This window comes from Wasmannia auropunctata, unplaced genomic scaffold (genome assembly GCF_000956235.1).
Source record: "Wasmannia auropunctata unplaced genomic scaffold, wasmannia.A_1.0 LD336088.1, whole genome shotgun sequence".
NCBI lineage: Eukaryota > Metazoa > Arthropoda > Insecta > Hymenoptera > Formicidae > Wasmannia > Wasmannia auropunctata.
Genome location: NW_012026802.1, coordinates 4674177 through 4694455, shown reverse-complemented (window position 1 = coordinate 4694455; position 20279 = coordinate 4674177). Strand labels below are relative to the sequence as shown.

The window sequence follows — 20279 nt, the reverse complement described above, 5'->3', positions numbered from 1 at the left end:
TGTTTAAATAGGTGCGATATATTTATCAATTTTATTATTAATTAATTACAACGTTCGTGATACCTGGAAAATGGTCGTTTAAATGGGCGCGAGAAATTTAACATTCTTATTATTAATTATTAAAGATTGCGAGCTTCTTAACGTGATCTTTTAATTAGGGGCGAGATATTTAATAATTGTATATTTAATTTTCAAAAATATTCGCGAGACTCGTTACGTAGTCGATCAAACAGGCGCGAGAAGTTTAGCAATCTTATTTTTATTTATCCACAACTCTTGAGAGTCCCGGCACGTAGTTGTTTAAATATCGCGAAACATTTTACCATTTTATTAATTAATAAAGATGGGACTCAATTCCCGACGCGATTTAAATAAGCAGAACGCGGAGAAAATTTATCGATCAATGAAGGGTCTCAATTTCCAACGCGGTTTAATTCGCGCTTTTACAAGAAATGTCATTGTATTTGTTTAAATATCTTATTCTTATACCGTTGGTCTGTTTAGTTTTGTTATTTTATTATTGTAGATTTTCCTTCAATCTTTAATAAGATTGAACGAATTCCCTGTAGCCCCTTCACGCATTTAAAGCGTCCTTCGTAAGCTCTTCCGCAGTGCCACCTCCTACTAACACGGGTACTTTAAATTTATATTTTATTCACTGAAAGAAATATGTGTTAGACACCACACAAAATTATTCTCATGCGTCACATAAATTTGAATATGAATTTAAGCATGCAATATACACGACCATATTTGAAAGAAAACTATCCGTGCTATTCGCAGATTTGTCAGAGATAGGAAAGAGAAATTTTCATTCACTTGCCGACTGATGACAGCCAGCGGATAAGCGTTTAATTTTACGCTCTTTTAAACAATGCGCGAAACACGAACGCGTCGCAAAAGGCCATTATTGTACCAATTAATTTAATAAAGAATCAATTTAATGTTTACTATTAATATTTACTTTATTTCTATTTTTTAAATGTGATAATACGCACGTTCAAAAAGTAAAAAGATAACAATTAATAAAAACTTCCAATATAAAAAGATCTTAAAATATCATGTAATATAAAAATTCTCGAGTCTCTAGAAATTTTCTAAATTCGAAACCGGTAAATTCTATAATTCAATATATTTGAAAAATTCTATGATAGACGTATATGATATTGCTGTAACGATAATTGATCACGAATAATAGATTCGCGCAGCGACAAAATCAAATGGCCCGCATCACGACTTCCCGTCGATAGAAATAAATAGATTATATATAATACTTATAATAATCTCAGAACGCGAAATCTATTCTTATGATAAATATATTATTAATTGGTACTTACCTATCGTACGTTGCACTCAGCTCACGATCGTCCTTCCTCGGATCTCGCTTGTCCTTCGACGAACCGCAATCAATCTCCATTGTCTCTGTCTCGATGACCTCGGACTTTGTGCTCTGACTGACGGATGTAGGCTCGATGAAAATTTGATGCATCTCGATTGGGCTTTGGCCGAACGCGCGCACTCACTATATGCGTGCCATGCTGTCGAACGCGCACTAATTATTAATTAAACTATGCGTATTATTGCTAAACGCGCACTCACTGCATATTTGTACTGCCGAATGTACGTGCTGCCGAATGTACGTGCTGCCGAACGCGCACTTAATATGCGTACTCTCCGAATGCTTGATTGCTAGAGTTCGATAATTTGTAATTAAAGTTCGCGGCGCCGGGAGCGCGCCACGCAGTACCATCCACACACCGCGCCAATTCCCTACTGCTGAGCGCCCCGCGCCACGTTAGCGCGCCGCGGCCGTCGAGCCGCCGAGCCCGGCCTCCCCACGCGCATGCGCGCGCCGCGCGCCTCGCCGCTCGCCGCGATGTTAATTCAATTGTATAGAATTTTGAAGGAATAATTACACTGATATTAAGCATATCGTATATTGTTCTGCCTGCTCTCCGGAAATAACGAGTGACGACAATACCGTAGAAACAGACATTTACACATGACTTATTATATATATAATTTAATTTTGAACAAGAGAGAAATCGATGGTTCCTCTTTTTCTCCGTTGCACGGCTAGAATAAAAAATCGTAATTGCTTGCTATTAATTGTTATAAACTTCTGATACACATTACGGTAATCTAACAGATAATTTAATACGCGAAATGGGCAAAACAATTCCGTAATTAACTGAACTGTAAAATAATTTGATCGCTTAAATTACATTTAGCCGATTTCTCTCGCTTGATGTGATAATTTAAATAGAAACAGTCCAGGGATTGGTAAAAAACTGACACAACTTATTTAAAATAACAAATATAAAATAAATTTCAGAAACTTATTTAAAATAAAATATCACAGGGGCCAATAAAAATTCATACAACTTATTTAAAATAAGAAATATAAAATATATTTTCCAAAAACGTATTTGAAATATTAAATAGGAAATAGATTTAGAAAAAGCTATTTAGAATAATAAATACTAAATAATTCTTTTACTTTTTTAATTTAAAATACATATTTTAAATAATAATATTATATATATACCGACTTCTAGATAACACGCAACCGTGTAAGAATATTTAATCAGTAAACTATATTACGATTCATTATATTATGACTCTTCCTTTGTTCATTCTAATGATATGTTATTGCACATTACGACGATACTTTGTATGATATCAGCTATAACATTAATACTCGTAAGTCGTATATCATGAGGATGAGATTTCTCCATTATCTCATCACGTGTTCATATTGACAGATAGAACAGATTTTTTAGGCTGCGTTCCGTTTTAACACTCACGCGCTGTAAGCATCATTTGTCATTTAATATTTGATAAATAACAATGATAAAATGATTTCATGAGCGCTGTAAGCGTCGAAAGCGTGAATACACTGAATATAGATTATAGAATGCAGCCTAACCTCAACAATCTTAACCTCAAAAGACATCGCTTTTGAAGTTTTCGAAGTTAACTTTAGGTAAAAAATTATTTTTTATGGCTAACAATAAGTTTAGATGAATCTTATTAAAAGATTTCATTGGTAAGTTGGCATTCACTTTTCAAAATTGTCTTAGAATTATTATTGATGTTAGTTGATTTTATATGGATAATTATTATTTTTAATTTTTATAGAAATACATCCGAGAAGTATATCCAAAAAAGTAAAACATCTAACTAGATCCGAATCATTTTGGCATCATTTTTATACAATGGACAACATATCGATAGACGAATGCGAGGACGAATTAGTAGCAGAAATTACGAAGTTGCGTGAATTACTACGCATGAAAGAGGCTAAACTAGCTCGTTTGCGACACGAGAAGCAAGTCGTGCAGGAATACGGTTTAAATAATGATGAAATTTGTAGATACAGCCGGCAGCTCTTTTTGACAGAAGTTGGCGTGAAAGGTATGTCATAATGTCATATGTATAAGATTCTTCTTATAATATACATAAAGAAAAGCTGCATAATCTGAATTTATTGATAAAATATACTTTTGCACTAAATTTTGTAATAAATCATAAAAAAAATTCACGTGTAAAAATATTAATATAGCACATATATATGTTATATATAAAAATAAGAAACATGTAATCTTTTTCTGATAGATTCTGATTGTTTTAGGGCAAAAGAAGATAAAGGATAGCTCCGTACTTATTGTAGGAGCTGGTGGTCTTGGTTGCCCTGCAGCGTTATACTTGACATGTGCTGGCGTTGGCCACATTGGCATAGTGGATTATGACGATGTTGAAATAAACAATCTTCATAGGCAGTTATTGTATACAGAAACAAGTGTTGGTACCGCCAAAGTGATTGCAGCAGCAGAAAGTCTTAATCGGTATAATAGTATTTGCAAATTAATTATATGTTGATTAAAATGAGAAAATTGTAACTTTTTATGTAATAACGTAACATAATTAAGTTTTTTTTTGCGTGTGTAACTTCTCACTTTTCAGTTAATTAATAAGAATCGTCTATTTATTTTTTGTACTCTTGTTCGCAGGCTAAACAGTTATGTAAAAATCACTCCATATAAAATTCAACTAGACAGTAAAAATGCTTTGGACATCATAAGGAATTATGATATTGTAATAGATGCTACAGACAATGTAGCTACTCGTTATTTGTTGAATGACGCATGTGTTTTAAGTGATAAACCACTGATTTCCGGATCTGCGCTGAGATTCGAAGGACATTTAACAGTATTTAATTACAACAATGGCCCTTGCTATAGATGCATATTTCCTGAACCACCACCACCAGAGACTGTAACGAACTGTGGAGATGGAGGTGTTCTTGGCGCAGGTGAAGTTTTATCAATTTATATACATATATTTTACAATTTTTAAACAAGTATACGTATATTGTATCATTCTTGTTTGTTTCTTATTGTCGAATATTAGCTGTGGGCACAATTGGTGTATTGCAAGCACTGGAAACATTGAAAATAATACTTAATATGCCCGATGTAATTTCGGGACGACTTTTGTTGCTTGATGGAATGGAGACTAAATTCCACAATGTACGCTTACGTCCAAAGAATGCAAATTGTATGATTTGTGGAGAACATCGTGTTATACATGAGCTAATAGACTATGAACGATTTTGTGGCGCAAAGGCTAATGATAAAAATCCTAATTTACATTTATTAAAAAAAGAAGAAAGAATATCAGTTGAGGAATATAATCGGATCGTGGAAATCGAGTCAAAACCTCATCTACTAATCGATGTACGTTCACCCGAAGAATATCAGATCTGCCATTTACAGGATTCTATTAATATTCCTTTCACGCAGCTTAACAAGGATCCTAATTTAAAGCTAATAAAGGATAACATAAAGAAAGCTCAAGAAGAGCATCATTCAGTAGATTGTAAGACATTTATGTTTACATTATATAATTCTTTAGATTATTTTTTATGCGATTAATAGAAATTAATCTTGGACTGTATTTACTCTTTCAGTATATCTCCTGTGTAGACGTGGTAACGATTCGCAAAAGGCTGCTCAATATCTGAAAAAGATATTTACTGAAGATACCATAAAAGTAAGAGATATAATTGGAGGTATCCATGCTTGGAGTAATAAAATTGATCAAAAATTTCCTAAATATTAAATGAAAATATTGCACGTTGGTATGTGATATATATATATATTTTTTTTATATATCTTATTGATTATCACCATCAAGATAACATAATACAAAAACTTATTACATTTATAGTTTTGTATATATATCGTTATCGAAAATATATATATCTCTTATTTACATAGTATATATTCTTAATTTGAATATTTTTCTATTTCCTCCAATGTTAGACTAGTTTCCGGGTGTTTATAATGAGAATCTGATAAATCTCTTAATTTTTTTGCTGCTTGTTCTGGTGTTAGATCTCTCTGTGCTTGAGCTAAAAGCTCATAGCCAACCATGTGCTTCTTTATGGTAGCAGATCGTAATAAAGGTGGCAAGTATATCCCATGAAAGGTCCAGTATGGATAATCCTGATTCTGATATGGACCCATTGGAGCGCCTTTAATTACATATCAATGAATTAATAACTGTAAACTGGGCTAGATTAAAAGAGTATATGAAGGTATATAATAAATGGAATAATCGTTATTCCTTACCATGCCATCCCATCGAATAGGGAAAAGAGCATTGGAAGAGATTATCATATTTTGTACACAATCTCTTCATGATGACAGCTAGAGATTCTTGTTGGCTAACCGACAATTCTTGCATTCTAGTTACTTGCTTTTTTGGTAATACCATTGTTTCGTACGGCCAGACTGCCCAAAATGGTACTACAACTATCCAATCACGATTCTCTATTACGATGCGATCCTGTAAATTTGTATAACAGTTTAGTTAAAATTGCATCAAATAATTCTGGGTAATAAAAATGTTGAGAATTGTTGCTCTTGAACTTTTTCATATCATGTATCATTCATAAAATATGTATTATTTATAACAACTAACCTTTTTTAGTATTTCTTTTTGCACGTAATCAATAAGAAGAGGTTTCTTGTTACGCGTATAGTAATCCCTGAGGTATCCGTCTTTTATTCTAATTTCATTCGGTAAAAACGAACTAGACCATATTTGACAGTGAGGATGCGCGTTGCTACAGCCCATCAGAGCGCCTCTATTCTCAAATATCTGGACCCAAGTCCACTTTTCACCCAACTCCAACATTTCGAAGATCCACCTGTCGCATTATGCAATGTTTATTACATTTGTAGTTTTTTTTTACATATATCGTTATCGAAAATATATCCCTCAATTACATAGTATATATCCTTAAATATTTAATACCCTTTAAATATTTTTCTATTTCCTCCACAGTTAGACACATTAGTTTCCGCGGGTGTTTATAATAAGAACCTGATAAATCTCTTGAATTTTTTTGCTGCTTGTTCTGGTGTTTATATCTTTCGAAAGTGACTGGTATCCGATTTTGTACGACTGATTATTGTACATCGTTACTTTACTCACTGTTTGATCACTTCCTTGATGTCGGAAATATTCATCAACGCTATCGTTACATTCGACTTTGGATGAAAACACATCACTTTGCAGGTACCTTTAGCGGATCCCATTTGAAACAATTCATCGTCCGACTTCGGTGGCTTCGGTACCGATTCTAATAAAGCAGGAAAGTCATTCACAAACGAGAACGTATTTTGGTACATTGGAGTTACCTGTAATATAAATCTGCAATCTTCAAATGATCTAATGACAATAGAATAAAACGATAAACTTTAGATTACATCATTTTTAGAATAATTAATGAAGAAATGATTTTATCAAGAAATGCTCTATTAAATCTTTAGTATTATATTAAATGTACGAAATTTAAAATTGTTTTGTTATAAAAATTTCCTGCAAATAAAGAATAACATGCTAATAGAAATGTAGGTAACGTAATACTAAAATGAATATAGCAAAGTATCATTTTATCAAATAAAATCAAGAATTTTAATATTTCAATTATATAAGAATTAAAATAATAAAATGTTATTTAAGTATCACAGACAAAATATAAGTGAACTGACCTTTCCACTAGCTCTAACATTTCCTGGGCAAAGTGGATTTTTGGGATCGTAATCTGGAAGTTCCTCATCTGTACTAGGTTCTATTTGTCCTCCCCAAGGTCTCTTCATACGATGTGGTGACACTAGTACCCATTCTCCTCTCAATGGATTATACCTTATATGTTGATGTTCTGCAAAACACAAATCTTAATAAGAAAACTGTTTTGTTATAGGCATTAAAAATATTAATTATTTATATCTAACCAATTGGGTCAAATATTGATGATGTGGCGTCATCTTTTGATACATCTTTCGATACATCTTTCGTTCCATGTTTGCTTTTGTCCCATGATCCATCACCTATTACAAATTTATGAAATATATATATATATATAATCTATTCTCTGGGATTACTAAGGAGAAGAAACTTGTGAAAAATATACTCAATTTATATAACAGTTTAAAGTTACATTATAAAGTTGCAATATCATATAACAGATTAGATTCTTTTTATCACAATGCGCATTTCATTACGTAATCCCTTCTTTGCATAACATTATAGCTATAAAGAATATATGACAGAATATTATATCATTTTTATTTTATATTTAATTTAAAAAACTTGTTATTTAATAAATATATAAAATGTAAAAAACAAATATATAAATATATGTCTATTCCTTTAAAAAAATTAATATGTTACATGATATTGCTACTAGAATTGCATAATTAAGACCGATAATATTAAATGTTTACAAAACGCGCGTAATAACAATCGGATTTACCTTTCGCCGACATTTGAGCGTAAAATGCCGTAAAAGCTCACTCTGCGACAAAAATTTTGCTATGACTGACGATTAATAAACGTATGTCGTTGTCGACATTCCTCTTCCAACGTGTTTACGTGAATTATTTTTGCGCAGATAACAGCGGCAAACACGAGAGCATAACCTTACGTCAGTTATTGAGTAAACGAAACTTTGGGTCAAGGTTCACGGAAAGAGAAGGCCGATACGTTAATTATTAGTGTTTTTACTTGATGCATGAAAAAAATTAGGAAAAACGAATTATATAGAAATAATTTTACTACGAGTAGATTCGTCTAATTAAATAGATATTAATCAATAAACTTCAATATTGAATTAATGTCGAGTAAGTAATTGCTCCAGTCAACCGGCAGATTTCTTTACAGTAAAAATATCTAATTAAATTATTATATATACATATATATGTATATATGTAAAGTTGAGAACTTCTCAAAAAATTAATGTGTTACAATTACCGTTTTTTTTTTCAAACAAGTTTTTCTTTAGTTTAATGTAGTGTGAATTAATTGACATTAGCACACATTTTATCTTTAGATGTAGCACAGACTCAAAACTCGAATTACATCCATTTTTAATGTTATAATTTTATGGACAATGTCAAAAAATGGATGTAGTAACATAGTATCGATTTAAAAAATGGATATATTGACGCTAGTGTAGGATTCTAATCGTGCACCCTAATGGCCGCTCTCGTGCGTCTCTCTGTTATGATACACTACATCCGATCGTTGGAAAATAAGCGGAGTGTTTTAGAGCGTTCTCAGAGCTTTTGATCGTGCAAGAATTGATAATAATCGATACTGTTTAACGGAACTATAAAATGTAAGTTAAGTATTTATCTTGTGCAAATTAATTACACTTTTTTGTTCAAATTGTAGTATCTGCTAATTTATTATGATGTATATCAGGGATAACCTCAATTATAATAGTGCGCGTATTCATGAATTTAGTTTATTTATTTGTATCCATTATATTATTTCGCCACAATGTGTAAAAAGTTGACGAAGAATTTTTAGTACTGTATATTATGTAATATATTGTTCATTTTTTTTTTGTATCAGGTCTTCTCTGACAAAACCAAAATCTGAGATGACGCCAGAGGAATTGGCGAAGAGAGAAGAAGAGGAATTTAATACCGGGCCTCTCTCAGTTCTAACACAATCAGTCAAAAATAACACCCAAGTATTAATAAATTGCAGAAACAATAAAAAACTACTGGGACGAGTAAAGGCCTTCGACAGACATTGCAACATGGTTTTGGAAAATGTAAAAGAAATGTGGACGGAACTTCCACGTACAGGGAAAGGCAAGAAAAAGGTACATCTTAATTGTATATTTTTAACAAATTACTTAAATCTAATTTTATTATTGAATAATTTATGGATTTTACTTTAAATTTTGAATAATTAGTGATAATTATTTAATACATGTATATGTAATTCTTAAATATTTTATTTATATTTAAAAATTACCAGCCCAATGTCAAGCATGTTTTAGAAGGAAAAGGATATAATTAATGATATTTTTTTTATATAATAAATATTCTGATAGAATCAAATGTTCCATTACAAAAATATGACAAAATTAATTAAAAAAGTAAACTTAAGTAACTTTCATTAATAATTTTTATATTAACTGAAATATTTATAAAATATTTACAGGCAAAACCAGTAAATAAAGACAGATTTATCCCAAAGATGTTTCTACGTGGAGATTCAGTGATCTTGGTTCTGAGAAATCCACTGGCAACTGCAGCAGGAAAATAGATTCAGGGCAATTTTAATTTTATAATTTTAATATTATTAAGGCAACTAATGCTATAATAAAGGAAATAAAACGTTTTGATACAAACGCAACAGCGTTTATTGACGTGATAAACCTTTTTCTGCACAAATTTTTAATCTTACGCATAATTCATTAAATATTAAGTAAAAAAGTGTTTTAAGCAGGACATGTTTATTTCTTGTAAATTGCGTACAACATTATCAATCCTTTTCGGCGATTGCAGTTAAATGTTTATCGATCTCTTGTTCGGTCAGTATACTGTAACAGAAAAATATGAGTTGAAAATTCTGATATTCGCATTAAGATCAAAATTATGTCATCAATTACCAGAATTTGGGATTGTCCTTCGATACAACTCCCACTTCGATTTCGGTCGGTTTAAAATCTACAGATAAAACTGTAGATAGACAGGTAATGGCTAGCTGTATAGTTTCGTCGTAGTCGTAATTTTGTTTCTTCTTCAATTTCTTCTCGAGATAGGAATTAGCTTCCGTTTGCTTCGCCCCAACAGAGATAGCTCTATAACCACAAAAATATCCTGCTGGATCGGCCTTATAAATGCACGGACCCTTTTCTTTGTCGTATGCGATGAGCATCATGGAACATCCAAGGGGTCGCATCTCCGCATTCTGCGTGTATACTTGACTAATGTCGGCAATGCGCTGGCATAGAGCGTCCACAGGTATCTCATAGCCATACTTATATTTAAAATGAGCTGCTTCGTATCGCGCGCGTTGTACTTGGGACTTGCTGTCGGCTGTGGAATAAAAGTCAAAAGGTAGCACAGAGTTTGCTTTGAGTAGCACAGACGCAATCTAAAATTATTAAAACTTACCTATCATGCCAGTCATGACGCAACCGATGTTCTCGGTCAGTTGAAATACATGAGTGACACTGGATGCATCAAGTAGCTTGTCCTATAAAAAAGATGATATATATTACTTTGATATAAAAATGAATGTTAATTGGAACATGTACAATAGAATTTTGTTTATCCGCACTTTATTTAGATAAATAAATTTGTGCTCAATTCCAAATATATGAACTCACAGCTAAGCTCTTATTATACAGGCTTGCGAAATTAAGGGTCCTAAAAGAAAAAAAGTAGCAGAATAATGACTTTCTATGCAATTTTGGTTCAAATCTGCCGCAGCAAAATATGTCCATCATGTTAGGTTTTTGAGATAAATGTAATATAGGACAAAAACAGTAATTTTTGCCATTTTCAAGGTGTTATTGTGACCGACTAAATTATGTTTTTAATATTTTCTGAACAAATCGAAACGTCATTTTCAATGTACTTTATAATTCATCGAGGTGCCAATTTTCACTACTTCGGCAGTGCACAGCCTCATCGTCGAAAAGTTTTCATCTTGAAACCTTCATAACTCTGTTTAAAAAAAACCATACAGAGATAAACAAAGTCGTTATTTAAAGGTAAAAGGTAGTGCTTTATAATGACAGAGAGAATATTAAAAACATAATTTGATCACGTCTTGAAAATGGCAATAAAAACTGTTTTAGGCCCATATTACTATATCTATCTCAGAAACCTAACGTGATGGATATTTCTCGCTAGCGGATTTGGATTCGATAACCAAAATTACATAGAAAGTGACTTTGCTATTTGTTTCTTTCAAGACCCTTAACTTCACAGGCCTGTGTAATCCAAGAACCAATCAAGTAATAAAATTCGACGTGTTTAACTTCAATTTTCTAAACATCAGCTCCTATTATGAAAACTAAGTGAGCTTCCATCTATTATCCGAACCATTTAACTGTTTTGTTCCCCATGAATAAACAGAGTTTTACTGTATTCGCAAATACTAAGCAACCATTTCCAACAAAGTCAACAATTGTAAGTTGGTTAAGGCTGATAGAATTGAAAAGAGCTAAACTGAATAAGTTTGTAATAGAGTTGAAGTACAAAATATTTTTAAGAGGTTATCTTACAGGCACTTTCTTCTGTGTCGCGAAAACGACTGTCTCGATTCCTTTGACGGCTACAGACGTCAGGCCACCTTGATTAATAGCTTTGAAGGCGTATTCTGCACAAGGTATAAGGAAAAAAAGGCACTTTAACAAATTTCAAAATGCAGATCACGCAGAGTCATCGACGCGTATACAGTGTAACAAAAGCAGATGATCTAACATAAGCGTCGATGCCGATAACACGATAACTGTTCGTGTTGGGTCCAAGATATTCTTTTGATCCTTACCTACTTGGTAAAGCCGACCTTCTGGCGAAAAAATCGTGATATGCCTGTCAAAACCAGCACTGCTGCCGCGCGCCATGATCGCTGATACAGGAATCGAAGATTACACCTCTCACTCTCGTAGCTTCTCGACTGATTTGCCGACTTTGCCGTGAAAACGTCAAATCATAGGTCTGTTCTTTGTAACTGAACTTTTTGCACAAGTGCAGAAAGCATACACCAAAGTGTATTCCATCAGATACAGAGAAAGAGAGAGAGTTAATATTAAAAATCTACTATTAGAAATTCATATGTCTTATAACTTTGACCCACTTAATAAATAAAAGTGACTCACTTTTACACTTGGTACACTAACCAATTAAAATGTGACACACTTCTCTGATTATTTAAAATTTTAAAAAGAATGTCTCTTCCGAACACACCGGCAGTGGCGCCGTGTGTCATCCGAATTGACCAATCGAAACATACCATTTTATTGCGTAATTTGCCGCGCGATCCGGAATTTCATAATGAAGACCAGTGCTGAAAATCTATAATGCACGTAATTATAGATTTTCTGTATTTGCAGTGAACATCGGAACGCAACCTTAATCGATGCGTCTGATCGATGCAAAAATGATAATTTTCCTTGAAATGATTTTTATTTTATTTTCAAGCATAGTTTTCACTTGAGTGTCGAATGCAAACCGGTGATTTTCCTGTCAAAGGATTGCAGCTAAAAAATTGATGATTTATGTATATTCCGAAAGCTCATAAATTAACAGATAAGTTTTCGTCATGAAATGATTATAATTTATCGATTTTCAAGACTGGTTTTCTCCTGAGTGCCGATGCACAAAGAGTGCTTTTTTTGCCAAGGGATTGCAGATCGAAAATCGGTTTATACATATTTTAAGACCTCATAAATTAACAAATAATTTCCCGTCAAGAAATAATTTATTTATCGATTTTAAAACATTATCGTTCTATCTTGAGTGTCGAACGCAAGAGGTGGTTTTCGTATTAAAGAATTGCAGCTCGAAAATCGGTTTATTTTAAGAGTTCATAAATCAGTAAATAATTTTCCATCATAAAATGATTAATTTATGGATTTTCAAGATTATTGGTTCTCTGTGGAGTGCTGATCGCACAGGATGTAATTTTCTGCTAAGGGGTTATTGCTCAAAGATAAAATGTTATACATATTTTTGTAGCCCATTACTGCCGGAAGTATATGATTAGATGATAGATTAATTTAATGTTGATTTTCATGGGTTTTCTCGCTTCGGCGTAAACTAGTTTTGGGATTGTTTCGAGAATAAGGGATGGAGCTCAAAAGTCAAAACTACATTTATTTACGAACTCGCATAATATAAGCTTCTAATTATACATCCAGCGATTGAGCGATTTCCTTGTTAATTTTATGGAGTGGGGGCTGAGTGAACAACCACTCGATCAGCCTACTCCTCCTTTAAATTAAAATTCTAGCTAACATGGACGAGATCGAAATTTTTAACTTGCGGGATTTAAGAGCTCGCAAATATCTTTTAATTCTGAATTATTGATTTTTTTATTCCTGCGTATAGTGGAGAAGGGGACGGCTAAACAGTGGGAAGATAAATGCATAAAGTTTATATAGTTTTTAAAAAAATAATAAACAATTCAGTAAATAATACATACATATACTGGTACTTTAAAATGCTTAAGACAATATCCAGTAAAGAATAAAACGAATTTCTATTAAAATAATAAAAACGTTAAATACAAACTTTGATTTCGAAACGTATATACATATTTCTATGAGGACCAGTAAATGAAATCAAATTCTGCCTCGCGATGAAACCTAAACTAATCTTTAAAAATCCTTTCTTAAGTCTTAAGAAATACAAAAATAATCGTCATTTATCCGAGAAATGATTTGAAAGTTGTAAGAATAATATAGTAAATTATTATTATTAGGCTTTAAATATTAATTTGTAAATTTTTATAAAAATCTGCAACAGTCTGCCCTGTACCACTTTAGGAAATTATATTTTTTCAAATTAAATATGTGCCAATATACTGTTTTATTTATAAGTTGCTTTATAGTGAATTTGATTGGACGCACTTAAAGCCTTCGTTTATCACACTTCATAAAGTGATCTCAGCTTTTTATTTTAGAGACAGATATCTCCGAAGAATAGTTCTGAATAGTATCAGTCGCATCATCTATAATAGTAATTTAAACTTTCTTCTTTAAGTAGAGCTGCGCTGCGCAGCTTAAAAAAGTAGTTTAAAATAGCTTAAAATACATACTAACGAATGTGCTGCTAATGTATGTCAATATACTCAATGAATCGTGTATCGCCAATTAATTGTGCTATAATTAATATGCTCGGTTTTTGTAGCGAATTTGTCATTATATTATCTGTTAGTAGATTCCTGACATTTTACCGACGAAATTTGTAGCAGATACTTTGCAAATTTATTTTCGATAAATTCGCCCAAAACACATTTATGTAAGACATTGGTAATAACTTTTTTTTTTAATGTCCTCCACGCTTAGCAACCGCTTCGCGCCACACGATGCGCATGAGTGTCCCAGGGGTAAGCGCGGTGCAGGGGGTTGCTGCGCACGAGTGTCCGCGAGGCAAGGGCGAAAGCACGCGCGACGGGTGTCGTCGAGGAGGATAGTGCGTGCTGTACAAAGTGGCACGGCGACGTGCACATTTGACGTCTGATAGTAGACGTCTGGTATAGTAGAATTATGGTGCGAACTACGAGGGATCGAATACTCGATGCACCGTCCGTTGCTGCTACTCTGACGTTCACGTTGCTGCTGCTAGTCGATCAAGTAAGAAACGCTGCGACAGGCGTAAGATACGCACCTCGTAGCTATGTCGGATGGCGCATTATTCGCAAAAATAAACGCGTAACCGCGTCTTGCGCGTGAGAGACACGTTTACGTCGCAGGAAACGCGTTCCCGTCCGCACCCTCTGTCGCCCGTACAACCCTTGTCCGTTCGGCTCCTCCGCCGCGCTCCCGATCAATACACGTCCGCCGTGTTTGCCATTCATGCGTAAGTCTTTTCCACGCTCCTTTTAATCCATTAATGATCAGTAATTTCCATTTCTGGATTATAACTTTATTATTAATAGAACAAAATTTTTTAAGTTTAATAAATACTATAATAAATAAAATAGATCTTATTAATAAACAGTCACTTTTTAATCTTTTACGTAATTACAGTAAATAAAATACACATGCTTTGTAAATCAAAGTTTTCAATCAAGATAATATATTGCTATGAAATATCACAATATAAATAAAAGATTAAAAGAGATAGTACACTTGAAAATGATCAAAATATTAATTTCTTTTATTTTTAAAATACTGTTGTATTTTTAATTATATACATATATAAATTGAATTTTATATTATATTTATATTTATTTATTTTTATTTTATTTTATTTAAATCTATAAAAAACGTTGAAAATATAATTAAGATAATGAAAATAGTTGAAATAAATTAAAAAATTAGTTTTAAACTTTTACTTCATTTGTCACACTATACTTATAGTCTTGAACTTATACTTATATATTAAACAAAGAACAATTTTACCGTTTTTTTGTAGGAAATAAATAAATATCGCATGATAATCTCCTTTTTCTTCCCTACTTAATTTTATGTATAATTACTACGTCTTAAATATGAATATAGAATCGAATTTTTTAATTATAAGTGTGAAATCAGCAAAGATCTATTTATTTAACAATTTTAGAAAATAAAAAAAATTGTTAAGAAAAAAATGACATCGTGTAATTTAATTAAAATTTTTTGAATTATAATTGTAGCTTTTTTAATGAGTTAACTATCCTACCATTTTGCCATCCTTGTTAATTCACAAAAGATACCGCTGCCATAAAAATCGCATCGTTTGCATGAACATTTCAGTACATCTTATTAGAGAAGTTATATAAATTCTTATAATTTTTTAAAATAGGACATAAATTGATATAGAAATAATCATTATTAACAGAATATTTTGTGTTATCTGTATTTTTTATAATATTGAAATTGTTTTTATACATTTTATTTCTTGTAGAAAACTCATTTCTCTTTGGATTGAGATATCGTTCGATATATTCTAATATTATAAACAGGCGATCTTTCTTTATGTAATGTAATCTATTAAATATAATTAATAAAGAGCGGAGAGGAAGAGAGGAGGAAGAGAGAGAACGCTTCAATTGTATACTGTGGATAATTATAAATCTGTAATCAATTTGTTATTTGTTATTTTTAAAAGTGATAAAATATAATATATAACTATTAATCATATTTTGTATTATCTTTTAAGGTGTCTTCTAAGCTATGTACTGGAGGGCATGTGTAAGTATCTCGTCTTAATAAATATCGCATATATAATCGAGTACAAAATTAAGAAATATGAAGTAAACTGTAGATAAAAAGATGCAAACTTGTTGTTTTTTAGATGTTCTCCCCCAAAGGATTGCTGTCCTTATGGCTGTTGTTACAGTGTCTTTACACCAGTACATTCTCATGTTTCAGAAATGTTCAATTTTATAATTTGGTCTCATTGGTATCTATGGTTAGTATATCTCTTTTCACTTATTAAATGACGACATAAAGTAAAAAGGAAATAAATCTTTTGTCCTTTTTACTTATTACGATTAAAATTACTTTTAACATGATAATTGTAATATGATTTTTGCTAGCGGTTTGTTCTAATAAATTTATATATGCATTTGTGTTTGTACCAAACATAATTTCATTTTTGCATAATAGTTCTGCATAATTATCATTACTTTATCTTTGTAGTGTTATATAGATCGAGTAGCAATCACAAGTATCTTGTTTACAGGATAGCCATGCTCACAGCTTTAGCTATAGCAGCATCATATGGCTTTTGGCTGTGGAAACGTCGCCGTTCGGCATTGTCGGAAGATGGCATGTCCTCAGAAAGAACTTCCACAGGACCGTGGTACCCACCACCTCATTATAGCCGATGTAGTTCCTTTGTCCAAGCACTACCACCGCCATACAATGAGGTGACCATAAATTCAATTTAACAAAGAACTTGAAAAAATTATGAAAAACAATAACGTTGATTGCGCTACATATAAATAGTACGGGGAATAATAATTAATTTTCACTTCACAGTCATAACGACATCGCAAAATCATTGAACAAAGTTAATCATTGCATTGTCAATTTCCCTCCATCTATTTATTTGTAATTAAAGTAAAATCAAAATTTAATTAAAAATTATGTTACATTAAAAAAAAGATATTAAAACTGGTCTCTCTAAAGTTTTATTTACAATAACACTACTGATTTAATTACTTCTACTTTGAAAACTATTGGAATCTTGGTATTTTCGTCAAATTGACTCCAAATTTAAAAAAAATGTATTACTATTTTCAAAGAGATCTAAAAATATTACAATATAATTTATTAGTATAAATATATTATATGTAAGTTTATTAATATATACAATATAAATTCGAAATCTATTTTTATTATCTAATTTATGCTCAGGTGACTGCAAAACCAGACCTTTACCCCTTAGTAATTGGCTACGACGATAGTTCGGGCAAAGGTACTTCTGGTTTTGTAATGCGCTACTTCAGATCGTTGTCGCATGCAAGCACATTGGACTCATTGAGCTCAAGTTTCATGTGCAATATGGTAAACGAAGCGAATACCATTATTCCACCGCCGTATTCTTGTAACAACAGCGTTGACGAATTATCGGCGGCGGAGTGCGAGAGAAGAGAGATCAGCGACGTTGGTTCCATCGTCTCCTTGACAAATCACAGAACGACCTCTGACATATCAAGCCTTGGTGCTCAATCGCCTTGTTCTCCGCCGAGGGCTACCAGCCCAACGATAGAAGTATGCTTTTAATCATATTTTACAGATTTAAAATCAATTGAACTAGTAAAATAATTAAACTTAATTAATGCTCGTATATGTATATCACAAAAGTATAAAATAATTACCGCTCGTATGTATAAAACAATAAAATAGAAAAGAGTTAAGCCAATAAAAATTTTACTCGTTTTATTGGCTTAACTCTTTTATATTTTATTATCACAAAAGTATCTTTATGCACGGAGAGAATTTTTTTTTAAATTTACCCTTCAAATCATGTTAATTGTGGGACAATATAGTATTTAGGCAAATTTTACTGTGCACTACAATAAGATTTTACAGTAAAATTTATTGTAGTGTACAGTAAAATTTGCCTAAATACTATACTGTCCCACAATTAACATGATTTGCAAGGTAAATTTAAAAAAAAAATTCTCTCCACGTGTATATACGAACTATATTAATTTCGCGATGTTAATTTTTTTACGTTCATTATTTTCCCAGTTACGGGAATTACTGGATAAGATACAACAACTTCCTCATTTGTCCAATGGACATTCCACCACCATCAATTGCCAGCAGACTCAAGCCCCGGTCTTGTATATAACAAGTAGCGATGGCATTACGCATCAACAACGGCCTTTAAGCCCCGGCGACGTCGGTTCCTACAAAGTCAGAAGAACCAGGGGCAAGCTGTACATGCCGTTGGGATTGCCGAATTCACGAAGCAAAACGAAGCGATGGTTGTCGCGGTCCGCACCAACAACACCCTCGGGTACAATACCAATGTCCTTTTTACCGGGACAAAGTAGGAGGCCCTCCGAGACCGACAACAACAATCAGCAAGCGGTGCCGTTGCTCTACGAGCAAGACGAGAGCGAAAACAACAATGCGGATCAACCTCCCTCGTCGGGCGCACCATTGCTCGCTGAACAAGAGGAAGAACGACAATCGACATGACACGGTATCTAAACTGTTTGATATTCGACATCGCAATGACCTCGTGTAAGAATTACTGACACACACACACACACACAGATTTAAATATTTTTTAACATGGCTCTGACACATTCATCATGTGTGCCGTATCATAAAATTATACACATTCGGGACGTATTTAGATATCTACACAGCCTGCAAAAAAATCTAAATTTTATTTATAATTTCGTTAGGATTATAGGAATAATACGTATGTATTATACACAGATAAAATACGATATATGTATATACAGAAAAGATGGTTTTGCTGAAGTGTCTAAAAATTTAGCTGTAAATACAAATCTGAAAAATTAAATTTATCGAATCGTCAAAATAATTATGTTGAATGCTCAAGTTGCTGGACTGTCAAAACTTTTTGTAGCATCATGTTTGAATGTCTTACATAATTATTTTGATGACAACAAAATTATTTTTTCAGATCTGTATCTAATTCAATTTTTACATTATACTCAACAAATCTATTCTTTACGCGCGCGCGCGCTTATTTTTTTCCATGCTTAATTTTTCACATATGTCTAATACTGTAAATTTAGTGATAACTGTCAAATTTAGATATAATTCTAAATCACAAACATGTAAACATGCATACGTCTTATAGATACGCCCCGAAAGTACTTGATATGACAGGACACGCATGACGCCTATTATACGAGATACTGTTAATCGAAATCGATTTTCCGACTGTTAAACAATAAATGCCGCCTACCTTTTTAAACTAAAAATCTCAAGAAATTTGAAAGGACTGTTACGGCTGTCTTCGGCGCAGTGACTTAATAAGGCCTTATCCGCAATTTTAGAATTCAATTCTACCGTCACATTCTTGAATACTTACAATTTTAAACATATTAATTCTTTAGCTGTGGAACGTTTCAAATGCAAAAAACCGTCCTCTGTGCAGAACGATAGTTACAAGTCGGTCACTGAAACACGATCGGTTCTATTAAAAATAGAATCGCGTGGATAATTTAAATGCTCCATATAAGATACTTTTGCAAACATGATGTTTGAAAGAATATAAGATCGCAGACTTAATGCGACACTTTTCTATCACAAGCATATTTTCATTAAATCTTAGGAAATAAATCATTATTAATGACAACACAGAGTAAATAACAAACATAACATATAAATGTAACACATTTTTAATTATAAGTGAATAAATCATTAGTTTAGTCTATTAACCAATAGTTAAATCTGTTAAAAACAGATTTTGTAAAATATTTAATTACCCTGCACTGTAAAATGATGATATATTATAATTTATTATTATAATATTTTATATTATTTTATTATAATTTATTATATTTTATCGATAGCCAGCGGAAATATAACAGAATCTGCTAACGGAATATGATGGCAGAATGGAAAAAATGGAGCAAAATACACATACGTACATTTTCCGCAGCTAAAGAATTAAAAAATTAAAAATACGTCATAAATAAATACGTGCAGTTTGCGAATTCCTCAGAAATTTCTGAGGAATGTATTGGATCATCCGGAAAGTTTTGCAGTTTTCTCAGATCTGCGCGGATACCAGTTTGAATTTTGC

At 32.4% G+C, this 20279-nt stretch overlaps 6 protein-coding genes across 9 annotated transcripts in view; 3 read left to right on the top strand and 3 right to left on the bottom strand.

Moving 5' to 3' along the window:
• The window catches only part of LOC105448397 (tachykinin-like peptides receptor 86C), a 21849-nt gene extending 20360 nt beyond the window's left edge, over window positions 1-1489 (bottom strand). The window contains exon 1 of the mRNA XM_011686916.1: window positions 1338-1489. Within this exon, the coding sequence (XP_011685218.1) occupies window positions 1338-1489 (152 nt within the window). The remainder of the gene's footprint in view (window positions 1-1337) is intronic.
• A 1187-nt stretch (window positions 1490-2676) lies between these two features.
• LOC105448338 (adenylyltransferase and sulfurtransferase MOCS3) lies at window positions 2677-5284 on the top strand. Of its 2 annotated transcripts, none has more exons than XM_011686855.1 (6): window positions 2677-2986; window positions 3142-3417; window positions 3635-3848; window positions 4014-4315; window positions 4414-4881; window positions 4973-5284. In XM_011686855.1, exons 2-6 carry the CDS (start codon window positions 3219-3221, stop codon window positions 5122-5124), a joined length of 1335 nt encoding a protein of 444 aa, XP_011685157.1. In that variant the 5' UTR covers window positions 2677-2986; window positions 3142-3218; the 3' UTR covers window positions 5125-5284. The 2 variants fall into 2 exon arrangements, with proteins under 2 accessions (XP_011685157.1, XP_011685155.1); XM_011686853.1 differs by having other exon boundaries at window positions 2678-3049.
• LOC105448339 (probable galactose-1-phosphate uridylyltransferase) lies at window positions 5145-8460 on the bottom strand. 2 transcript variants are annotated; one of them, XM_011686856.1, is made up of 8 exons: window positions 8326-8460; window positions 7829-8078; window positions 7308-7403; window positions 7065-7234; window positions 6505-6710; window positions 5989-6217; window positions 5637-5853; window positions 5145-5539 (listed from the first exon to the last, which is right to left on the bottom strand). In XM_011686856.1, the coding sequence occupies exons 2-8, from the start codon at window positions 7839-7841 to the stop codon at window positions 5292-5294; spliced, it is 1179 nt and encodes a 392-aa protein (XP_011685158.1). In that variant the 5' UTR covers window positions 7842-8078; window positions 8326-8460; the 3' UTR covers window positions 5145-5291. The 2 variants fall into 2 exon arrangements, with proteins under 2 accessions (XP_011685158.1, XP_011685159.1); XM_011686857.1 differs by having other exon boundaries at window positions 7829-7870.
• A 120-nt stretch (window positions 8461-8580) lies between these two features.
• On the top strand, window positions 8581-9818 carry LOC105448336 (probable small nuclear ribonucleoprotein Sm D2). The gene is made up of 3 exons (XM_011686851.1): window positions 8581-8692; window positions 8932-9187; window positions 9532-9818. Coding segments are annotated over exons 1-3 (363 nt in total). The 5' UTR covers window positions 8581-8690; the 3' UTR covers window positions 9637-9818.
• LOC105448337 (proteasome subunit alpha type-6-like) lies at window positions 9810-12042 on the bottom strand. The gene is made up of 5 exons (XM_011686852.1): window positions 11875-12042; window positions 11609-11703; window positions 10491-10572; window positions 9983-10412; window positions 9810-9913 (listed from the first exon to the last, which is right to left on the bottom strand). The coding sequence occupies exons 1-5, from the start codon at window positions 11948-11950 to the stop codon at window positions 9856-9858; spliced, it is 741 nt and encodes a 246-aa protein (XP_011685154.1). The 5' UTR covers window positions 11951-12042; the 3' UTR covers window positions 9810-9855.
• A 2427-nt stretch (window positions 12043-14469) lies between these two features.
• Window positions 14470-19911, top strand: LOC105448334. 2 transcript variants are annotated; one of them, XM_011686849.1, is made up of 6 exons: window positions 14470-14683; window positions 16194-16225; window positions 16329-16445; window positions 16719-16905; window positions 17396-17752; window positions 18236-19911. In XM_011686849.1, exons 1-6 carry the CDS (start codon window positions 14597-14599, stop codon window positions 18689-18691), a joined length of 1236 nt encoding a protein of 411 aa, XP_011685151.1. In that variant the 5' UTR covers window positions 14470-14596; the 3' UTR covers window positions 18692-19911. The 2 variants fall into 2 exon arrangements, with proteins under 2 accessions (XP_011685151.1, XP_011685152.1); XM_011686850.1 differs by having other exon boundaries at window positions 14623-14683; window positions 16307-16445.
• The last annotated feature ends 368 nt before the right edge of the window (window positions 19912-20279 follow it).